This window comes from Euprymna scolopes, chromosome 45 (genome assembly GCF_053919585.1).
Source record: "Euprymna scolopes isolate OS-2025 chromosome 45, ASM5391958v1, whole genome shotgun sequence".
NCBI lineage: Eukaryota > Metazoa > Mollusca > Cephalopoda > Sepiida > Sepiolidae > Euprymna > Euprymna scolopes.
The window spans coordinates 41,116,594-41,136,247 of NC_136526.1; the positions used below are offsets into that span (position 1 = coordinate 41,116,594).

General features: G+C 33.2%; 1 protein-coding gene across 1 annotated transcript in view; it reads right to left on the bottom strand.

Moving 5' to 3' along the window:
* The window catches only part of LOC145269492 (carbohydrate deacetylase-like), a 28,277-nt gene extending 8,977 nt beyond the window's left edge, over positions 1–19,300 (bottom strand). Inside the window, exons 1-3 of the mRNA XM_080125226.1 lie at positions 19,018–19,300; positions 6,547–6,680; positions 1,741–1,840 (exon numbers count right to left, since the gene is read on the bottom strand). Coding sequence (XP_079981352.1) covers positions 1,741–1,840; positions 6,547–6,680; positions 19,018–19,204 — 421 coding nt within the window. The 5' untranslated portion in view covers positions 19,205–19,300. The remainder of the gene's footprint in view (positions 1–1,740; positions 1,841–6,546; positions 6,681–19,017) is intronic.
* Positions 19,301–19,654: the final 354 nt, after the last annotated feature.

A 19,654-nucleotide genomic window follows, 5' to 3' on the forward strand; every position in this document is an offset into this window, starting at 1 on the left:
TGAATTTCTATTACGTTTACCAATAGTACTTTTTTTTTTCTTGACAAAAAAAAAGTTTGATGCGTCTTCATTATTACGGCGAAATTTGCAAGTCGAAATATTGAATTTGAAGTAAAATGAATGATATCTATTTAATTGTCATGTCACAGTAATGAACATATCCAATAATTATGAAAAACGATAAGGTAGAAAATTAATTATTAATGAAAATAATTTTTGAAGAAAATTAGTGAAAATTGAGTTTTGCTATAACTAAAAAAAAAAAAATAAAAATAAAAAAAAACTGAAGAATTCGAACCATTACAGGGGTGGTAATTATTTCCTTAAATCTGAAAATTTTAGGTCAATTTAGCAAAACTCAATTTTCACTTAATTTATTTTTTTTTTGCAGACTATTATCCTCATCTTTTTAGTTGTTGTTCCACAACGAAGGCCAGAGCAATAGTTGGCCGAAACGTCGTGAAACAGCAACTTAAAAAGACGAGGATTATAGTCCGCAATAAATAAATTAATAAATAATACTCATCTCAATAATAAATTCCAATTAAATAAATAACATATATACCATTCGGTACGGACCCGGTCATGGAAGATTAGAAAATAAATAAACATGGATTCATGGGACCAAAAAATCCAATCTTGATCGCTCTTCTGGGCCCGTGGTGCAGTGGATAGAAATGTTGAATCTCTACGGTTCCAGGTGAGAATTGTCTGAAGATAGCGGTTTCAATCCTACCCAAAGCCGGCCAGAGGCTTACTCGGCCAAAATGACAACAACTATGGAAGGCAGTAATTGCTGAGGATGCAGTTAGGAGATTCGGAGTTCCTATCCCGTCGCGGTTACCACCTGACGAAGGCCAGAGGAATAGTTGTCCGAAACGTCATGAAACAACAACTAATAAAGATGAGAATAATAGTCCTTTCACTTGTCCTCAAAAATTGTTTACCTTAATAATTTTCTAACTTACCATTTTTTTTTTTCATGTTCATTACCGTGACATGGGTTTACTTGAAATTCAATATTTTGATTTTTGAATTTTGCTCTAATAATAAAGATTTATTTCATTTTTTTTTTTCATTCGTTTTTTTTTTTTTTTTTCATTTTAAAATATTTTTTTTTAAACATTTGTTCAGTACATCATAAATAATGCATTTTTATAAATTTATCAGCATGAGTGGGGCATTCTATCATTAGATATTTGTACTAGTGATGAGACGATTCCAATATTTTTCCCCGATTCCGATACGATTACTGATTCCGATTCTTTATAAATCTTTAAATATTTAACTATATAGCTGTATTTTTCTCCGATTACCGTAGAAACACACATTTTAAATGTACAGATATTTTTCTAAATGTTAAAATATACTTGTGGGGGAAGATCTATTGATTTTAGCTTCACTGGTGATTTAAAATCAATAAATATTTATTATTTTATTATTATTACCAGCAATGGAAGATTTTTTTTCTTTAAACAAAATCAAATAAAAAAGATAATTAAAAGAATCGTTTTGGCATCGGAAAATCGGTACAAATTTTTCCGAGTCCCTCAAATATTCTGATTTTCCTCCCGATTCCAATTCCTCATCCCAACACCAATTGTGTCCCTTCAAATAATACATATATCGCTCATCATCTCACGTGCCATTTCATCTCCCTTCAAAGCTCATCTACCAACATCTAATCCCACACAAAATTCCCAAAAGAACTTCAAAATATAATTAAAAAACACTGATTACCTGTAATGATGTGTACATGTTGGTGCCCGTCGATGTGACATGGTCGGATTCCAGAGATTTTTTCAAAAACATTGATTTGCTTATCAATTTCCTCCCGAACCTAAAAAATATGGAGTAAAAAAAGATATTTAAATCAGAGGTTAGATGTGTAACCCTACCACTTCCATGAACTGTTGTCCACCGTCACAGTGGTTACAAGTTAAAAGCAATCCACAGCTAAGGGATCACAAACGTAACATTGTTTAATCTAGAGTTCCTCAAATGTAATCAGGCATTAACTGGTCACTGAAACCATGTATATAATGTCTGTTTTAGTTCCAAGGTGCAAAAAACATACAAGTCAATAAAATGTGGTAATACAATTTTCACACCAACAGGTTTTCAGCCAAAACCCCTCATCACAAGAAAAGTCTGGTTTGTTGATGTCTATGAAAAACTGAATCACTTTCGAAACAAAAAAGGCAAACTAAAATAAATAAGATAAGTCATTGATAATCATTTTCTTATCAAAAATAATTATTCAGTTCAGCTTAATATATCTATAATATAAAGCTGAATGTGTGTGTGTGTGTGTGTGTGGTCACAAATAGGCTCCTACATGGTTGACTATTTTAAAAAACTGATTACATATAATGATAGAAGTATCGAGACACAGGAATGGGCATGTTTGATCTGGCAGAACGGTGGTTCATAAAAATTGTAAGGTCTGCGTTCGCGCCTGGTCCACAAAGTATGGAAATAAAAAATTTAAAAATTAAAAAAAAAAAACGTTTACAAGTGTTTTTGATATAGATGTACATAAGAATACTTTCATAAGTACGTTTTAACTTGGGATGGTATAATAAAATTATGGGGTTTGCGTTCACACCTGGCCTCCATAGAATGGAAATAGGCACAAACTTTAATAAAGACTTTTCATATCTATCTACATAAGTATACTTTGATAATTATGTTTCAGTTTGAAGAAATATGGTATAATAAAATTATGGGGTGTTTGTTCGCACCTGACCTCCATAGAATGGAAATATATCACAAAGTTTAACAAGGTTTTTTTAATATAGATCCACAGAATATTGTGATAAGTGTTTCAGTGTGAACAGGTATGGTATAATAAATTTTGGGGTTTATCTATTTTATTTTTACTTTCATCATATTTTGCTTTGGTTTTGATACCCCCAAATTCGAAGCTATCTCTTTACAACCCTTCCTTTTCATAACCTATCATACTTTCATAAATCAGAGTCTATTTTCTGTAGGCTGTTTTGGAACCCAGTCAACAACGGGTACTTTTGCTAGTATATATATATATATATATATATATTAGTTGTATTCGCCATGCATTGCTGTGGCCTAGTTTGTTTAAATGGAACACAAAAAACAAAAAAGACAGAATGTATGTTTCTTATGTTTATGTTCCCAATATGTGTGGATACACAATATTTTGAGGTGTTTTATTTTCTGACTGTAGAATATGCAACATATACTTATCCATGTGAGAAGCAATCAGGGTGTAGATGTAAGTCACACAAATGTAAAAATTGTCCTTTAGCCTTGTTAATTGTTATTGCAAACGCTAAGTGAATTATAAAGTGCAATATCTGAAACTAAAATGGTATATCTGTTTAAATCATTCAATGCACGTTCACTGCATGTTCTTCCTGAGGTTGACAGAGGGGAAAACATGAGGCCTTAATTTTACTACAGACATGTATGCGAGCACGTACTGGAAAATCTCGTGAAGTAAAAACTTTAGCCAATTTTCTTTTTTTATTGAAAGTATAGTATTTTATCCAAAAATAAATATTATTCTTAAAAGTCTGATGCTCTACCGACTGATCTATGGAGGCTGACTAAACTGCTTCTGTGGTACCAGTATTCAAGAATTCTGGCAAAGAACTGATCCATTAAATTATCGCCCCATTAGCCTCCTCCCACTTTTTGCCAAAATATTTGAGACCTTAATTAACCATGCTCTAGTCCATCACCTTACAGGTGCTAAACTTCTGACCGACCAACAATATGGATTCAGACAAGCCCGTTCCACAGCAGACATCCTCACTGTAATCTCTGAACGTATATACCATTCACTGGACAAAGCGGGGGAGGGCAGAGTGGTAGCTCTAGATATATCTAAGGCTTTTGACAGGGTATGGCATGAGGGTCTCCTCAGGAAGATTAGATCATACGGTATCACTGGTAAAATACTTAACATAATTAAATCCTTCTTAGATAAGAGAAAAATCCAGGTTGTCCTGGACGGTCATACATCTAAACAATATGATATAAATGTAAGAGTTCCCCAGGGGTCTATCCTTGGACCTCTACTGTTCCTGATATTCATAAATGACCTCCCCGACAAAATTTCCTCTGAGATGGGTATATATGCTGATGACACCACACTCTATAACAGGCACGGCAGGAAAACAAATGAACACATATGTAAAGAAATGGCAGAAACACTAGAGGATGACCTCCAATCAGTAGTGGAATGGAGACAAAAGTGGATGGTCACGTTCAATGCCGCCAAGACTAAATTAGTTTCATTCAATAATTACAAGAAACCTTCTCTACCACCTATAGCAATGGCCAATGCCTCTTTATCTGAGAGTACATCTTTCAAGCTCCTTGGCTTAACGTTCACAGGAAACATGAGTTGGAACAATTACATCGAATGCATTGCCAGGGCCGCTGCAAGGAAGGTGGGCTCTCTCTACCGTGCCAGAAAACTACTAACACCCGAAAGTATCCTGTACCTCTATAAGGCAACCATTCGCCCATGTATGGAGTATTGCTGTCATATTTGGGCTGGTGCATCGGCTACTAGTCTCTCGCTCCTTGACAAGGTTCAAAAGAGAGTCGCAAATCTGATAGGCCCTGAACTGGTATCTAAGCTTCAGCCTCTGTCCCATCGACGAAACGTTGCATCCCTCTGCCTGTTCTACAAGTATTTAAATGGTGAATGCTCTGACGAACTGCAAGCACTTGTGCCCCCACGACGTGAACTCCCTCGACAGACCTGACAGGCTGCAAAATCCCACCCCCACACTGTAGAGATCCCTAGATGTAAAAGATCTTTCTACTCTAGTAGTTTCTTCCTCAGAACTGCTAGACTTTGGAATTCCATTCCAGGTCTCTGCTTCCCCAACTGTACTGAACTGCAGAAGTTCAAGTGCAACGTGAACCAACATCTTGCTGCCCAAATCGCTATATAGTACCCCAGTAGTTGTTGCCCCTGATAGTAGCCCCCTACACCAAAGTGGCAATGTGCCTTGTTTGGGGTGAAAATGTAATAAAAAAAATAAAAAAAAAATTTTTAAATATAAAAAAAAAAATAAATTGATAGAAAAATTGAAAAGAAAACTTTTTAAAGAATAAACCAACACAGTAAGTTGGAGACCGATGATAATTCAGAAGGAAGAAAGAAAAAAGAAAAACATGTAAAAATGTTGTACGATAAGTTTAAATAAAAATAAGGAAATAGTTTGGCAAACTTGTTTTTTTATTAAAATAAATATCCTTATTTTTGCACATTTTTTTTTGAGAAAATATATTGCTTTCAAATATTGTTAATGAGAATATTCGTAAATATTTTGGTGCTTCTCCATTATTGTAGCGAAATGGCCAGGTACAGCTAGTATATCATATATATATATATATAATTATTTTTTTAACTATAATAATTAAATACCTACAGACACTAGTGTTTCATCCTTTCGGGATTCTTCAGTGCAGGGTGTCACGATTAACACCAGCCGAACGATTCGAACCCCACGACACGAGACATCTCTGGCTCGATTAGCAGAGACTGTATCCATTCGGCTACCATTAACCGCGTGAAATAGCGTTGAATTTTAAACATTTTAAATGTTCATTACGTCATATATATATATATATATATATATATATATATATATATATATATATATTAGAATTTCGGAAATCGAAATATTGATTTTCAAGTGAAACCAATAGTATCTACTGAATTTCCATGTCACAGTAATGAAAATATCCAAAACTTATGAAAAACGATAAGGTAGAAATTAATTATTAAAGAAAATAGTTTTTAAAGAAATTAGAAATTTTAGCTATTTCCCTTGTGTTTACGTCACGTGACAAAACAAACATAGCTGAAATCATTTTTTCGTTGAATCATGGAAGATTTAAATAATTGTGACATAAAAATTAGGTAGATAACATTGCTTATTGTTGACATTGACAAAAAAATGTTAGTAGTGATTATGTTTTTTTTTTTAAATTAAATACTAACTTTTTGACTGGTCGATTTTGCTCCAGTAATGAAGAAGCAACCTTTTTATCAGCCAATCTGTACAATGAACACCATGTATATATTTTTTTGGTACTCTTGCAGAATTTGACCTGGATCCTTAGGATTTTTTTGTCAATTATGGTTTGGGCTCAACCGGTAGTCATTGGATTAAGTCGAGCAAAGTAACAGATGCAGACAAATTTCAAAACAAATAGACCAGAAAAAATAGAAATACAATAAGTAAAAAAATAAGGAAAACCTACTGTAAATTTACTGAATATATATATATATATATATATATATTTTCCTTAAGAAAAGTTGCATTTTGCTAATTTACTTTTATTATTATTTTTTTTTTGCAATATATTTTATCAACAAAAGTTGGGAGAGGGGGGGGGGGGTCCAAGAAAAGATTCAATTTTTTTTTTTTTTTTTTTACCGTAAATTAAAAGAATTTGTTTTACTTGAAATTTCAATATTTTTTTTCGTTCCTATAATATATAGAAGCACCAAATTAGAATTATTTAGAGTTGCCTTACCTCTCTAAAATCGATTCTCCCTGCTAGTGCTGCTTCTCGGAAGGAACATTTGTCCCAAAATTGGCCCTTAGCATCAAGCAAGGTGTCATAAGTGGAGCCGATTGGAAGGCCTTCTGTCAGATTCAAATGGAGTCCTGAGAAAAATGCAAAGGAAAAGTTCAACTTCAAAGTTGTTTTGGTTTTTTACTCAGATTCACCTGAGGATTGAACTTTCGATGGAAAGATTCTCCCGTTCAACAAGATACACCTGAAGGAGGTTAAAGGTTGCATCGATCAAAGCATTGAGAATAATTTTTTTTTTTTTTTTTTTACAAAGGAGTCATCACTTATCAAGGCCCGGAGGCCACTCGAGGATAAGCGTTAACGAGTATACAGTAGTCAATGGGGCAATATCGTAGTAATCGTTAGTGGTGGAAATTTGGTGAATTGGATTACTTAAGGGGGACGGCTCATCTAGAATTTGTTCACATTGGACTTGAAGATGACCATATTGTAGTCATTTTGAAAGCAGGAAAACAGAACAGAGTTCCACAGGCGTGTAGTTCTAAGACAGAAGCTTTGTTCATGGAATCTAGGTTTAGGCACAGATAAAGAATGGAGGAAATTATAAATAGTGGTTTCAACTAGACGAGTGTTTTTTGTGAAAGTTTGGCAAGGGGGGAACCAGAGATTGGAGCTCAGACGAGTACTTGCCATGAAAATAATGATAAAGCAGAGACGGACTCGCAATGTCTCTTCTGCGGGAAAGAGGTTGCATGCAAGAGAAAAGAGCATCCCCTACGAGGCTACAAAGTCGGTTTTGAACTCTGTCAAGGTAGGATAGGTGCTTCAACAGTACTCCATCCTTGGACATGCTTAGCTCTTATACAGCTAGAAAAATGCATCTGTAGTGAGATATCTACTGAAGCGGTAGAACGATTCCACCATTTTTTCCAGCAGCTTTGGCAACAGATTTGATGTACGTGTTCCATCTCAGATCAGGAGTAAAGGTCAGACCCAGAAGTTTGTCAAAACATGGAGTCTCCGCAAGATGAGAGCCATTCATTTTAATTAATGCCAGATGGGATTGATGATGTAAAGATAGTAGCTTGGTTTTAGACGCATTAAAATTAACCAGCCACCCCTAATAAAAGTCAAGATGAGAACAGTATTCTGAAGAATCCAAATGATACGAGTAATCAATCCTCACCTCAAAACAATTTAGAACTGCAAGGATAATCATGTATGCAAATTTACATTTTATGAGCAAAGAAGGGGAGGCTTAATCTCAATAATGTTTGGTGATAAAAAAAAAAAAAAAGAGGAAGCATTTGTTTCACTTTTAATACAGGTATAAAAATATTCTCTTATTTATCTTTTTTTTTTTTTTTTTTTTTTTTTTTCAACCCAAAAAAAGTATATTGCTACTTGGGCACAAAGGGATACTGTTTGATACCATGTTTGCAGGGGATTATATAAGGATATATATAAAAACCAAGTACGTTCAAGGATAGAATACTGCTGCCATATCTGGGCAGGAGCTGCTAAAAACAGCCTATCCTGCCTTGACAGAGTACAAAATAGACTTTGTGGCTTAGTGGGGGATGCCCTTTTCTCTACCTTGCAACCTCTCTCCCACAGAAGAGACGTTGCGAGCCTATCCTTGTTTTATCGTTATTTCCATGGCAGGTGCTCGTCTGAACTCCAATCTCTGGTCTCCCCTCGCCAATCTTTCACGAAAAACACCCGTCTAGCTGAATCCACTGTGAAAAATTTCCCCCACTCTTTATCTGTGCCTAAATCAAAACGTGGATTCCATGAACAAAGCTTCTTTCTTAGAACTGCACGCCTGTGGAACTCTGTTCCGTCTGCCTGCTTCCCACCTGACTACAACTTGGACGTCTTCAAGTCCAACGTTAACAAATTCCTAATGAACCGCCCCCTTAAGTAAACACTTCATCAAATCTCCACACTAACGTAATGTACTTGCAATAACCCTTATCCCTGAGTGGCTTCCGGGCCTTGATAAGTGGTGACCACTGTGTAAAAAAAAAAAAAGGAGATGTGTGAGATGTCGGTTTAGATTACACTAGCAGAGGAGGGGAGGGGGCACTGGATTAGGGTTTGGCAAACTTCATGTTATGATAAGTAACTTTATCGAACAATCTGCATAATACAAATCAACTGTTTTTGGTTTTAGTCTAACCTAACCCTAAGTTTTTTTTTTTATTTTAAGTTTGATGTCTTAAAACATCAAATATGTTAGTGGTGGAAATTTGGTGAATTGGATTACTTAAGGGGACGGCTCATCTAGAATTTGTTCACATTGGACTTGAAGATGACCATATTGTAGTCATGGTTTATATGATTATGGACAATAAAAATCTCTGAAACATTACTTGGCCCTTTTGGACAAGATCAAAGTGTAGACCAAAGAAATTTTATTCAGATTGTTATCTTTTTTGTATTTTTTTTTTATATAAATAAAAAATGTTTTAAAATTGGGCTTAAGTAGGACCCCCCCCCTCCCACCACACACACATAAATACAAATTTAAAGGGGTAACCATGATAAAAGAGGCTGGCCGAGAGAAAAATCATTTAAAATTTACAACAAAGACGAGATGGATCAACCAACCTCACCATCCCCCCCTTCTTTTTGAGTTGGCCTTGTGCCTAAGTTTTTTTGTTCATTTTCCCAATTGTATTTTTTTTCCTGTGAATAAAAAATTCAATATCTCAAAGTGTAGTATCTGTTTTTCAGATACTGCACTTCCATTTCGGTGGAGGATCAGTCCTTCATGACAGAGACAATTTTTTTTATTTTCGTACCTTTTCTCCACGTTAAAAAACGACCCTGGTGTCCAACTCTGTCCCGTGGGGAGGCATAGTAAATAGGTACACAATAATATTTGTTGATGTTGATTTTTTTTTTTTTTTTGGAGCATGATTACAAATTATTGATTATATTTTATTATAAATTTTGTATTCAGTAGACTTATATATATAGTAGCAGGGGGGGGCAGTCATAAAATACGCTTAAATATGATATTTTAATTTGTCCAGATTTCGTATATACAGAATATATATTACAGAGTCATGATTTCAAAAGTAAAAAAAAAAAAATATTTGGGTACCATCAGCTAGAATTGAAACCGAAAGCAAATCTGTAGCATTCAAAGCTGGTGACGTTACCACTGTACCATTGTGACAAAAATATACTAAGATGAATTTACAAAATGAATAATGATTTTTTTTCAATTTTGACGCATTTTTGACTATTTTGAACCCGTAAAAGAACGTTCCATAAAGAATCCAATCATTTGACGCCCTTAGCGCCGCTCTGCGATTTTTAGTTTCGTAAGTGATAGAGTTTGAAAATATGGAGACAGATAGATTTTATATATTAAGATTTAAATTTTGCATGACAGCATAGTCAGAGAAGCAGGAAGCCGGGAGGGAATTCCAAAGTCTAGTGTTATATTAACGCATCAGTTGTCGGGAATGCATGTATAAATTTGCATTAGCTTCACGTTATTCATATACGTACGGATGTATACGCTCTTTTATGTCATTCTTGCTGAAATACCTCCTGTTTTTAATAACAAAAGAAATTCGGTTTATTAACAATATGATTTATTTAGACAACCCAGCCTGTTGGTTGTGGAGATTGAGAGACGAGGACAGGGGTGGCGAGAAATGTAATCACAGATATGTCTGGTCTGATTTTACTTGTCTCTCCTTTGTTTATAATCCTTGTGGCCATCACTTGTTTATATTGACCAATTTCTTTGTTCCTTTGTTTATAATCTTTGTGGCCATCACTTGTTTATATTGACCAATTTCTTTGTTCCTTTGTCTAGAATCTTTGTGGCCATCACTTGTTTATATTGACCAATTTCTTTGTTCCTTTGTTTATAATCTTTGTGGCCATCACTTGTTTATATTGACCAATTTCTTTGTTCCTTTGTTTATAATCTTTGTGGCCATCACTTGTTTATATTGACCAATTTCTTTGTTCCTTTGTCTAGAATTGACGTCACACCACGGTCAATTTATGGGACATATTTAAACATTGTTCAATTTGCTATTCTTTTGGTGGACTGGCATTTTCCCAAATCGTCCGATTCCAAAAACCCAACCATAATTCAACACTAGCAGTCCAAGGGAAGAAGATATTAGAATAGAAGGCTTTCCGGAATCTAGAGACTTTTACAGTTAAGAGGTGGGATTTTGTTCCTAAACAGGTTTGTTGGGGGTATGTTATATTGAGGAGATACAAGTACAAGGAGTTCATCAGAGCACATTCTATTAAAATACTTGTAAAACAAGCCGCGCGTGCGTGGTCCGCTTCTGGTGCCGTATGTGAGATGACGCCACAAAATATAGTGAAGAAATGATGAATGTAAAAAGTGTGAACGTCCACATTTTCGCCAAGTTTCAGAAAAATATAATGGATGGGGCAAAAGTTATGGGGTAAAAAGTGTCACTTTTTGCAATTTTGGGGCATTTGTAATCCCTTTTGAGCTCCTGGGAATGCCGAATCCCAGTGAAAATGGACAAACGGTGCAGTTTCACACCTTAAGACATGTATATTTGAATTCAGCACCATGGAAAACCATTATATAGACATACATATCAAGTTTTTGAGTAATACGAATAAAGAGCTCCAAAAAAGTATGCTTTTAGAGCCGTAAAAGTCCCAGAGGGATGCGAACCAGAATTTTGCCAGGGTCACCCATACTGAATCTATATTAAGAACAATAGTCTCCACATTTTAGCCAAGTTTCAGGAAAACCTAATAGATGGATCAAACGCTATGGGATGAATAGTGTCATTTTTTATCTCTTTTGAGCCCCTGAGGACGCTGAATTCCAGTGTAAATGGATAACGGTGCAGTTTCAGGCCTTAACACATGTATATTTGAGTTGACCACCATGAAAAACCACTATATAGTCCGACATATCAAGTTTTTGTTGAGAAATATGAAAAAAGAGCCACAAAAAGGGGCGTTTTTAGCACTGAAAGTTCCAGGGAACGTGAACCAGAATTTTGCCAGGGTCACCCATACTTGATTTATATTAAGAACAATGTGCTCCACATTTTCGCCACATTTCAGAAAAATCTAATGGATGAATCAAAAGTTATGGGACAAAACATGTCATTTTTGGCCATTTTGGAGCATTTTTGACCACTTTTGAGCCCCTGGGGGCGCAATAGGAATTTTTGCAAAAATCATTTTTTTTTTTACTGTGCACATCTATTTAATGAAATACAATTTGTGGTAAAATTTCAGGAAAAACTAATTGACGGTTATCTGGCAATCTTCCGGAATAACGGACACACGGACGAACGAATGGACGCATGGACACCACTGAAAACATAGGTCCCTCTCCATTAAATCAGGGGACCAACAGGCACACAAGCATGCAACATTGCAGTGATTGGACAAGAGTTGGAGCTTAGCTGTCAAATGAAGTTGTTGTATTTCTGCTCTGTTTAAAATAATGACGACACGCTGATATATAAAAATATAACTGTTTTATTGTCGTTATAGATGCTTGGTGTTAAAAGGGAGATGTATACACGGAAATTCGATGAGTTGATTCTTCTCGACCCAACTCTCAACTATGATTTTCTTTTAGGTTGCTATTATATAAGCATTTGTGACCACCTGAAATTTCTCCTTTTAGGATGGTATTGTCACTATAACCACACTCCAAGGCCATTTTATTCGGCCATTGTGATTCACTGGATTGACTTGACTTTGATTACACCTGTGTAAACTTTTGCCAAAAATGACCTTTCAAAAATCATATTTTTAACTTATTTTTTGTCAAAACCGCCTACCATTAAACACGATCTGGGTATTAAGATATGCTTAAATATAATATTTTAATTTGTCCAGATGTCGTATATATTATTATAGAGTCACGATTTCAAAAGTAAAAACAAAAAGTATTTGGGTGCCATCAGCTAGAATCGAAACCAAAAGCAAAACTGCAGCATTCAAAGCTGGTGACACAACCACTGTAACAACGTGACATGTACATGAACTGATTAAAAATAAAAAATAAACTAAGATGAATGTGCAAAATGTATAACAATTTTTTCAATTTTTACCTCTTCTGGATCCCTTAAAAACACCTGAAACGCCCCTTTTAGGATGGTATTATCCCTACAACCATACCCCAATGACATTATATTCCACCATTGTGATTCACTGGATTGATTTGACTTTGATTAAACCTGTGTAACCGTTTGCCAAAAACGACCTTCCAAATATCATATTTTTAACCTAGTTTTTTATCAAAACGACCTCTCAGACACAATCTAGGTATTACGCTATCAGGCATATAATTCTTGCTCAAATGACCTTTTGATACATTTGATAATGAAGGTCACGCTTTTTTGTCAAAAGTGATTTTTCAGACAAAATCTATATATCTATAAAAGTGAAAATGTGTGTGTGTGTGTGTGCGTGTCTGTGTGTGTATATTACCCTACAAAATAACTGCCAGTTTTCGGTCTAGAGACTTGAGATTTGACATAAGGAGTACTGAGATTTGGGGAAAATCTTTTTAATCGGTTTTCGGCCAGAAATTTGGGTGTCAAGGGGTCAAAGTTCAACGATTTGACCTTTGAAAACTCTACCAAACTCCTTCGAGAATTTTGGGTCTAAACACTTGAAATTTTAATTGTAGGTTACTTGGACATGGATCAAATTTTTTAATTTGATTTGAGCCCCAAAACAAATGTTAAGGAGTCAAAATTGGGGTCAAAGTTTTTTTTAAATCTGACCTCTACGGTCTCTACCAAATTACTCAGCCAATTTCTGGTCTAAACATTTGAAATTTTACATAAAAGGTATTCAGAGATAGGGCAAGGTTTTTTAATCGGTTTAGATAAAAAATTTGAGCTGCCAAGGAGTCAAAGTTCAAAAGATTTGACCTTTGCGGTGTCTAGCAAACTACTCAGCTAATTTTGGGTCTAAACATTTGAAATTTATACATAACGGGTATTCAGACATGCGGCAAACATTTTAATCAGTTTTGGGGCGAAAATTTGGCTACCAAGAGGTCGAAGTTGAAAGAGTTGACCTTTGCAGATTCTACCAAATTCCTCCACCAATTTTGGGTCTAAAGACTTGAAATTTTAGATATAGGTAACTTCGACATGGGTAAAACTTTGTATTTTGATTTAAGACTAAAATAATAAATATTAAGGGGTTAAAATTGGGGTCAAAGTTAAAAAAATTGACATCTGCAGTCTCTACGAAATTACTCAGGCACATTTTGGTCTAAACATTTGAAATCTTACATAAAGTGTATTTACATGTAGGGCAAGTTATGAACAGTTCATAGGGCCTGAGCAAAGCTGGGCTGAACTGCTAGTATCAAGCAAAGTGAATAAATGCTATTTATAAATGGCTTTTACATTTAAAAAAAAAACATCCCAAAATCCCATAATTTATAAAAAAAAAAAAATACAAAAACAATTCAAAAATAATTTTGAACTTAGCATTTAGAAAAAAAACAAAAACAAAAAAAATCTCATTTTGCACATAATCACAGGCTTCAAATAATTAAGAAAAATCTAAATGCTGTTTGGTCAAAAAAGTCAATAAATCTCATTTTAGGTTCATGAGTATTTATGAAGGTTTCTAACAATGCAGAAAAAAGAATGATGAAAGAAAATATAAACAAAAATAAACAATTAAAATCAGTATTTGGGTTATGCATATTCACAAAATCTATACATTAAAAAAAAAACAGACTAAAATCCCAAAATCCCATAATTTATAAAAAAAATACAAAAACAATTCAAAAATAATTTTGAACTTAGCATTTAGAAAGAAAAAAAAAAATCTCATTTTGCAACATAATCACAGGCTTCAAATAATTAAGAAAAATCTAAATGCTGTTTGGTCAAAAAAGTCAATAAATCTCATTTTAGGTTCATGAGTATTTATGAAGGTTGCTAACAATGCAGAAAAATGAATGATGAAAGAAAATATGAACAAAAATAAACAATTAAAATCAGTATTTGGGTTATGAATTTTTCACAAAATCTATTCATTTAAAAAAAAAAAAAATCTTTTACAGATTTTACAATAAGTATGGGACTTGCTGTTAAATATTAATAAAAATATTTGGGATGGTGTAACATCTTTGATAATTTCAAGAGTGAACATCCTCTCCTCAAAAAGAATGAAAAAGTAGAGCTGTCAAGCAGAGTTACAAATTTATCTTATAAAAATCTTCTATAATAATATTGTCCGATTTCTACCGTACACTCTTTAACCCTTACCCTCGAGTGGCCTCTTGGCCTTGATAAGTGGGGATGCCTATGTAAACAAAAAATATATAAATATCATCTGTCTGCTTACATGTATGTATGTATGTATGTATGTATGCCTAAATATATATATATATATATATATATATATATATATATATATATAAATGTATGTATATGTAGGTAAATGTATGTGTATGTATAAAACACCTGAAATGTGTATGTATGTATATGTGCGTTTGTATTTGTATTTGTGTGTGCATGTGTGTATGTATATGTATGTATGTGTATTATGTATTGTGTATGTATATATGTGCGTATGTTTATAGATTTATATGTGTATGTATCTGTATATATGTATGTATGCGTGTATGTATATATACATATATATATATATATATATATATATATATATATATATATATGTATGTATATCAATGACCGTCTTCAGTTTAATGTCTGCTTGAGCGTGTGAATTTGCCGGCAGGGCTAAAAAAAGTCATTTTCGAGCTCATGGACTGGAGGAGTGGCACTCGTCTGACATGATATTGCAATCATCATGTCTGCCTAAAACTTTCAACAGAGGCAATGGATTTCCACAAGATTAGTATTGTTTTGAAGCTCGACCCTTCGGACGACAAATATCAAAATATTGGCTAAAAACATTAATTCCTTCACCCTCAACTGGGCATTTTTCTACAAGGAGGGGTCACTTTTTTGCCAATATTTTCGAAAGTTATCCCTTCTTTTCGATTGACTAGCCTTAATTTAAACTTTCACCACTTCCAATTTGGCGATAGATGCAACGGCAAAGACATCACGTTTTTTGGGGGGTTTTTTTTTCACATTCTTTTCCTCCTCCACGGTACAGGTTCGAGCCTGCCTGCCTGCCTACTACCACTTTTTTTTTTTTTTTTTTTTTTTTTTTGCTCAAGACACACCTCCGCGCACCCAGGCTAATAATAATAATAATAATAATAATAATAAAGTACGCGTGCTTGAAATAAGTCAAATTTTAATTGATTATTGGTTGTGTTGACTGACCTGGAGGAGATTGCCAACTCTTTATATTCTTTATTTTCATTGTTTTTTGATTGTATTTTTTTTTCAATTTTTCAACAGATTATTATTAAAAATTAAAAAAAATTAAGTCAATACTTATCTATTTGTAGGGGGTGCTCAGTTTCTAATGCAACTTTCTTGTAAATCGATCACCTATTTTAGAACTAGTCGACGTTTTTAGGCCAAATTTCGTGAATTTCGCCTCTTTTTTATTTTTATTTATTTACTTTTTTTGGTAAATTTTTACGACGTGCCCCACTGCCTCAGCATATTATAAACACCCCCACCTCTAGCAGTGTTAGAAATCGTCAGTAGAAATTGGCGGTAAACACTAGAATATTTAGACTTCCTGTCTTTCGAAGCTTATAACTTCTTGAAAAATGTAATTCAAACCCTAATTTTTTTTTCAATTAAAGGAGCAAAGATCAAAATTAAAAATAAAAAAAAAACAGATTTAATAGCAAATTATGAAATTTTTGTTTTTTTAAATCGGTTTTCCTTAAAAAAAGATTAAAAAAAAAACAAAAAAAAAAAACGAAATTTTACTTCCTTCGATTGTAAAAAATATATATATATATATATATATATTCCAAAAAATACTTATCTTTAAAAACTAGTATTCGATGAGTAGTTCAATTGTTCATTGTTAAGAATTTATCCATATTTATACTTATATTCCATGTCCTTTTTAAATAAAATACTTTTTTAAACAAGGATTAAAAAAAACAAATGCGAACTCACATTTTGTTTTAACTGTTCAAATAAAGGGAGACAAGTCTGATTTTATTCGCCTTTATATTCCGGTGCCTTGAAGGAACATAATTTATATGTCTTTTTAATGCGTGCTTTAAACCAAGTTTAGTATTTCGGTCCTCCGTACTTAAAAAACGGAAATTATTTACTTATAAGTTTTTATTGTTAAACAAAAAAAAAAAAACAGTTGACCGATTTTTTAATTTATTTTTATTCTCTAAATGAAATACAGGAGTTTGTGATTGATATATTTTAATACTTCTTTATTGACTGAATTTTTTTTTTTATATCTAAAAAAAGAAAACATTATATGAAATAGAAAACATTGTTGTAAGCATCCCATATTTACTTGACATTCTAAGCATAAAATAAGCTTCCACTTAAAAAAAAAAAAAAAATCCAACGTGTTTTTTTTAAAAAAAATGGTTTTACACTTTGGACTTTACAGGTAAATTTCCAAAAAGATATTCTTTTTTTTTGTTTTGTTTTAAATTACAATATATTATTTATTGATCTTTTATCTTCAATTTGTGATATATAAAACTTTGGTACATAAATTAATTATTAAAATTTTAATAGACATTTCAAAATGGGGGGGGGGTAAAAAAAAAAAGTTTGTCCAAAATATTACATTTGGTTTATTGGAAAGAGCATAAAATTTCACATCGACCCTAAAAATATCGGAAAAATTGAACCAATAGATAAATTTGGATAGATTTTTAAAGTTTAAAAATTGAAAAATATTTAACTCGTAAAATTCAATTGATTTCATTACATAAAGAAAAAATAGCTTCATGAAGACGCGCCGGCACTTTGTAAACACTTTTTTAAAAAATAAAAAATAACATTTCTATTATTTTTTAAACAATTTTAATAGTTTATTTTGGAAGTATATCCCATAAAGAAAATAAATAACCCCCTTTAAAAAGAGAAATTACGAGTTTTTTATATTTTATTCGCAGTTTTGTGTGAGAGGTGTCAAAAATTCCCTCAAAATTCTCATACACCTACCCCATCTCCTCATGTTAAGAACGGCTTTCGGAATAAACACCACTCCCCAATCTCGAAAGCCGTTCTTAACATGGGATGGTTGGGGAGTGTTTATTCTGAAAGCCGTTCTTAACATAGAGTAGTTGGGGGTGTTTATACTATGCTGGGGCAGGTCGTAAAAAAATACCATTTTTTTTTTTTTTAATTTCGTTTTCTCCGATTATTTTATTATATCCATATTTATGGTTATCTTCAAGTTTCGTCACCTGATATTTACAAAGGTTTTGCTCGGACGATTTTTAAAAGATTATTATTTTTTTATTTTTTTAATTCATATTTTTTTATTTTATTTTAATTTTTGGTGCAAGTGTAATCTTTTTTACTATAAAAATCTGAAAAAAATCTTTATAATGTACGTACTTATCACTGCATGAAAATGTCATATTCCAAAAATCACGTAAATCGATCAAGTAGTTTTTTTTACTTAAGAAAATCAAATATTATGAGACATTTTATAGCAGCAAAACTTCACGCCATCTTGTTTTTGAATGATACACTGCTAGCGACACCTATTGGCAATGTTGGGAATAGAAGATCAGAAAGGGGCAGACAATCGACTGTCCACGCTATAGAAAAAAAACTTGGAAAATTAAGACATTTATAAGTTTTTGAGGATGTTGAAAACGAAAATAACGTTTAAAATTTCAGCAAACGAGCAGTTTCCAAGATATGAAGAAATGTTAGTTTGAAGAAAGTGGGGTATCACTTTTCTATAATAATTTAACGTATAATGATCACCCACTTTATGGTCACCATTAGTTTAAAACTTGAATTTACACCGCTGAAATACACATTTGCCGAATTTTTGTTGGAGGAGCGTTAACGTGTGGGTGCTCAATTTACATAAAATTCTTCATATCTTGGAAACTACTCGTTTGCTGATTTTTAGAATATGACATTTTCGTTGTGTGACTGGTACCTACATTCTGCAATTTAGTTTTACAATTTTAACCGATATTCTGCAGTTGGTATTTGTTTACGATCTAACCCAACGTACTATAAACACCCCCAACCTCCCCATGTTAAGAACGGCTTTCAGAATAAACACCCAATCTCAAAAGCTATGCTACACATACTAAAAATTATAGAGGGGGGGGATTCTCGTTCGTGTAGTTTTTTTTTTTAGTTTTTTTATAATAGGCTTAATTCTAAATAGTATCCATACCAATAAACGCGACCCCCTCTCCCTATGTTAGCAATAAGTTTCTAAATAATAACGCTATTATTTCAGCACGGTCCGTATTCTGCAGAAGTATCTAAAAATGTTAAATTGATTAAAAAAATAAATAAATAAAACAAATTAATAAAAATAAAATTATGTGATGCAAACCTAACGATATGTCGAAATCGGAAGCCAACGACAAGACTGAAGCGGCCGCTGTTTTAGCCGACAACCCGTTGACCATCAAGGAAGCACTGGTCACTAATCGATTCCGCATACAATGGACAATACCTTCGTCCCTTTCCTGGCTGTAACCCAAATCATCAGCATTGATGACCAAACGAAGTCGGGACATAATTGTGTCGCTTCCTTCTCAGTCGGTTTAAAACAAAACTTTAAACTTTGTCTCCTCCTCACGGTCACATGGACGAAAAATTAAGACACTTAGAGTTATGTCCCATTGAATGAACCACCTTTTCGCGCTTTGCGGTACGTGCAAAAATGGAGGGAAAAAAAAGATTAGGGGGACATAGTTTTGAAAGCCGGTTTATCATGATTTTTTTGTAGGTTTCTGACTACTTTGTGATTGTATTTGAAAGATTAAAGACTAAAGTTAATTTCTAAAAGGGAAAAAATATTTGTACCCTTAAAAAAAAAAAGGGTTAATGAAAAAAGTTTTCACAACGACATTCGGAAGCTGACAAATTCAGATAAATTTTGAAGTTAAATAAATTCATTATAAAAATCCTTTGAAAGATAAATATTAATTTAGATATTAATTTTCTGGGTCTATTTCAAAGATAAT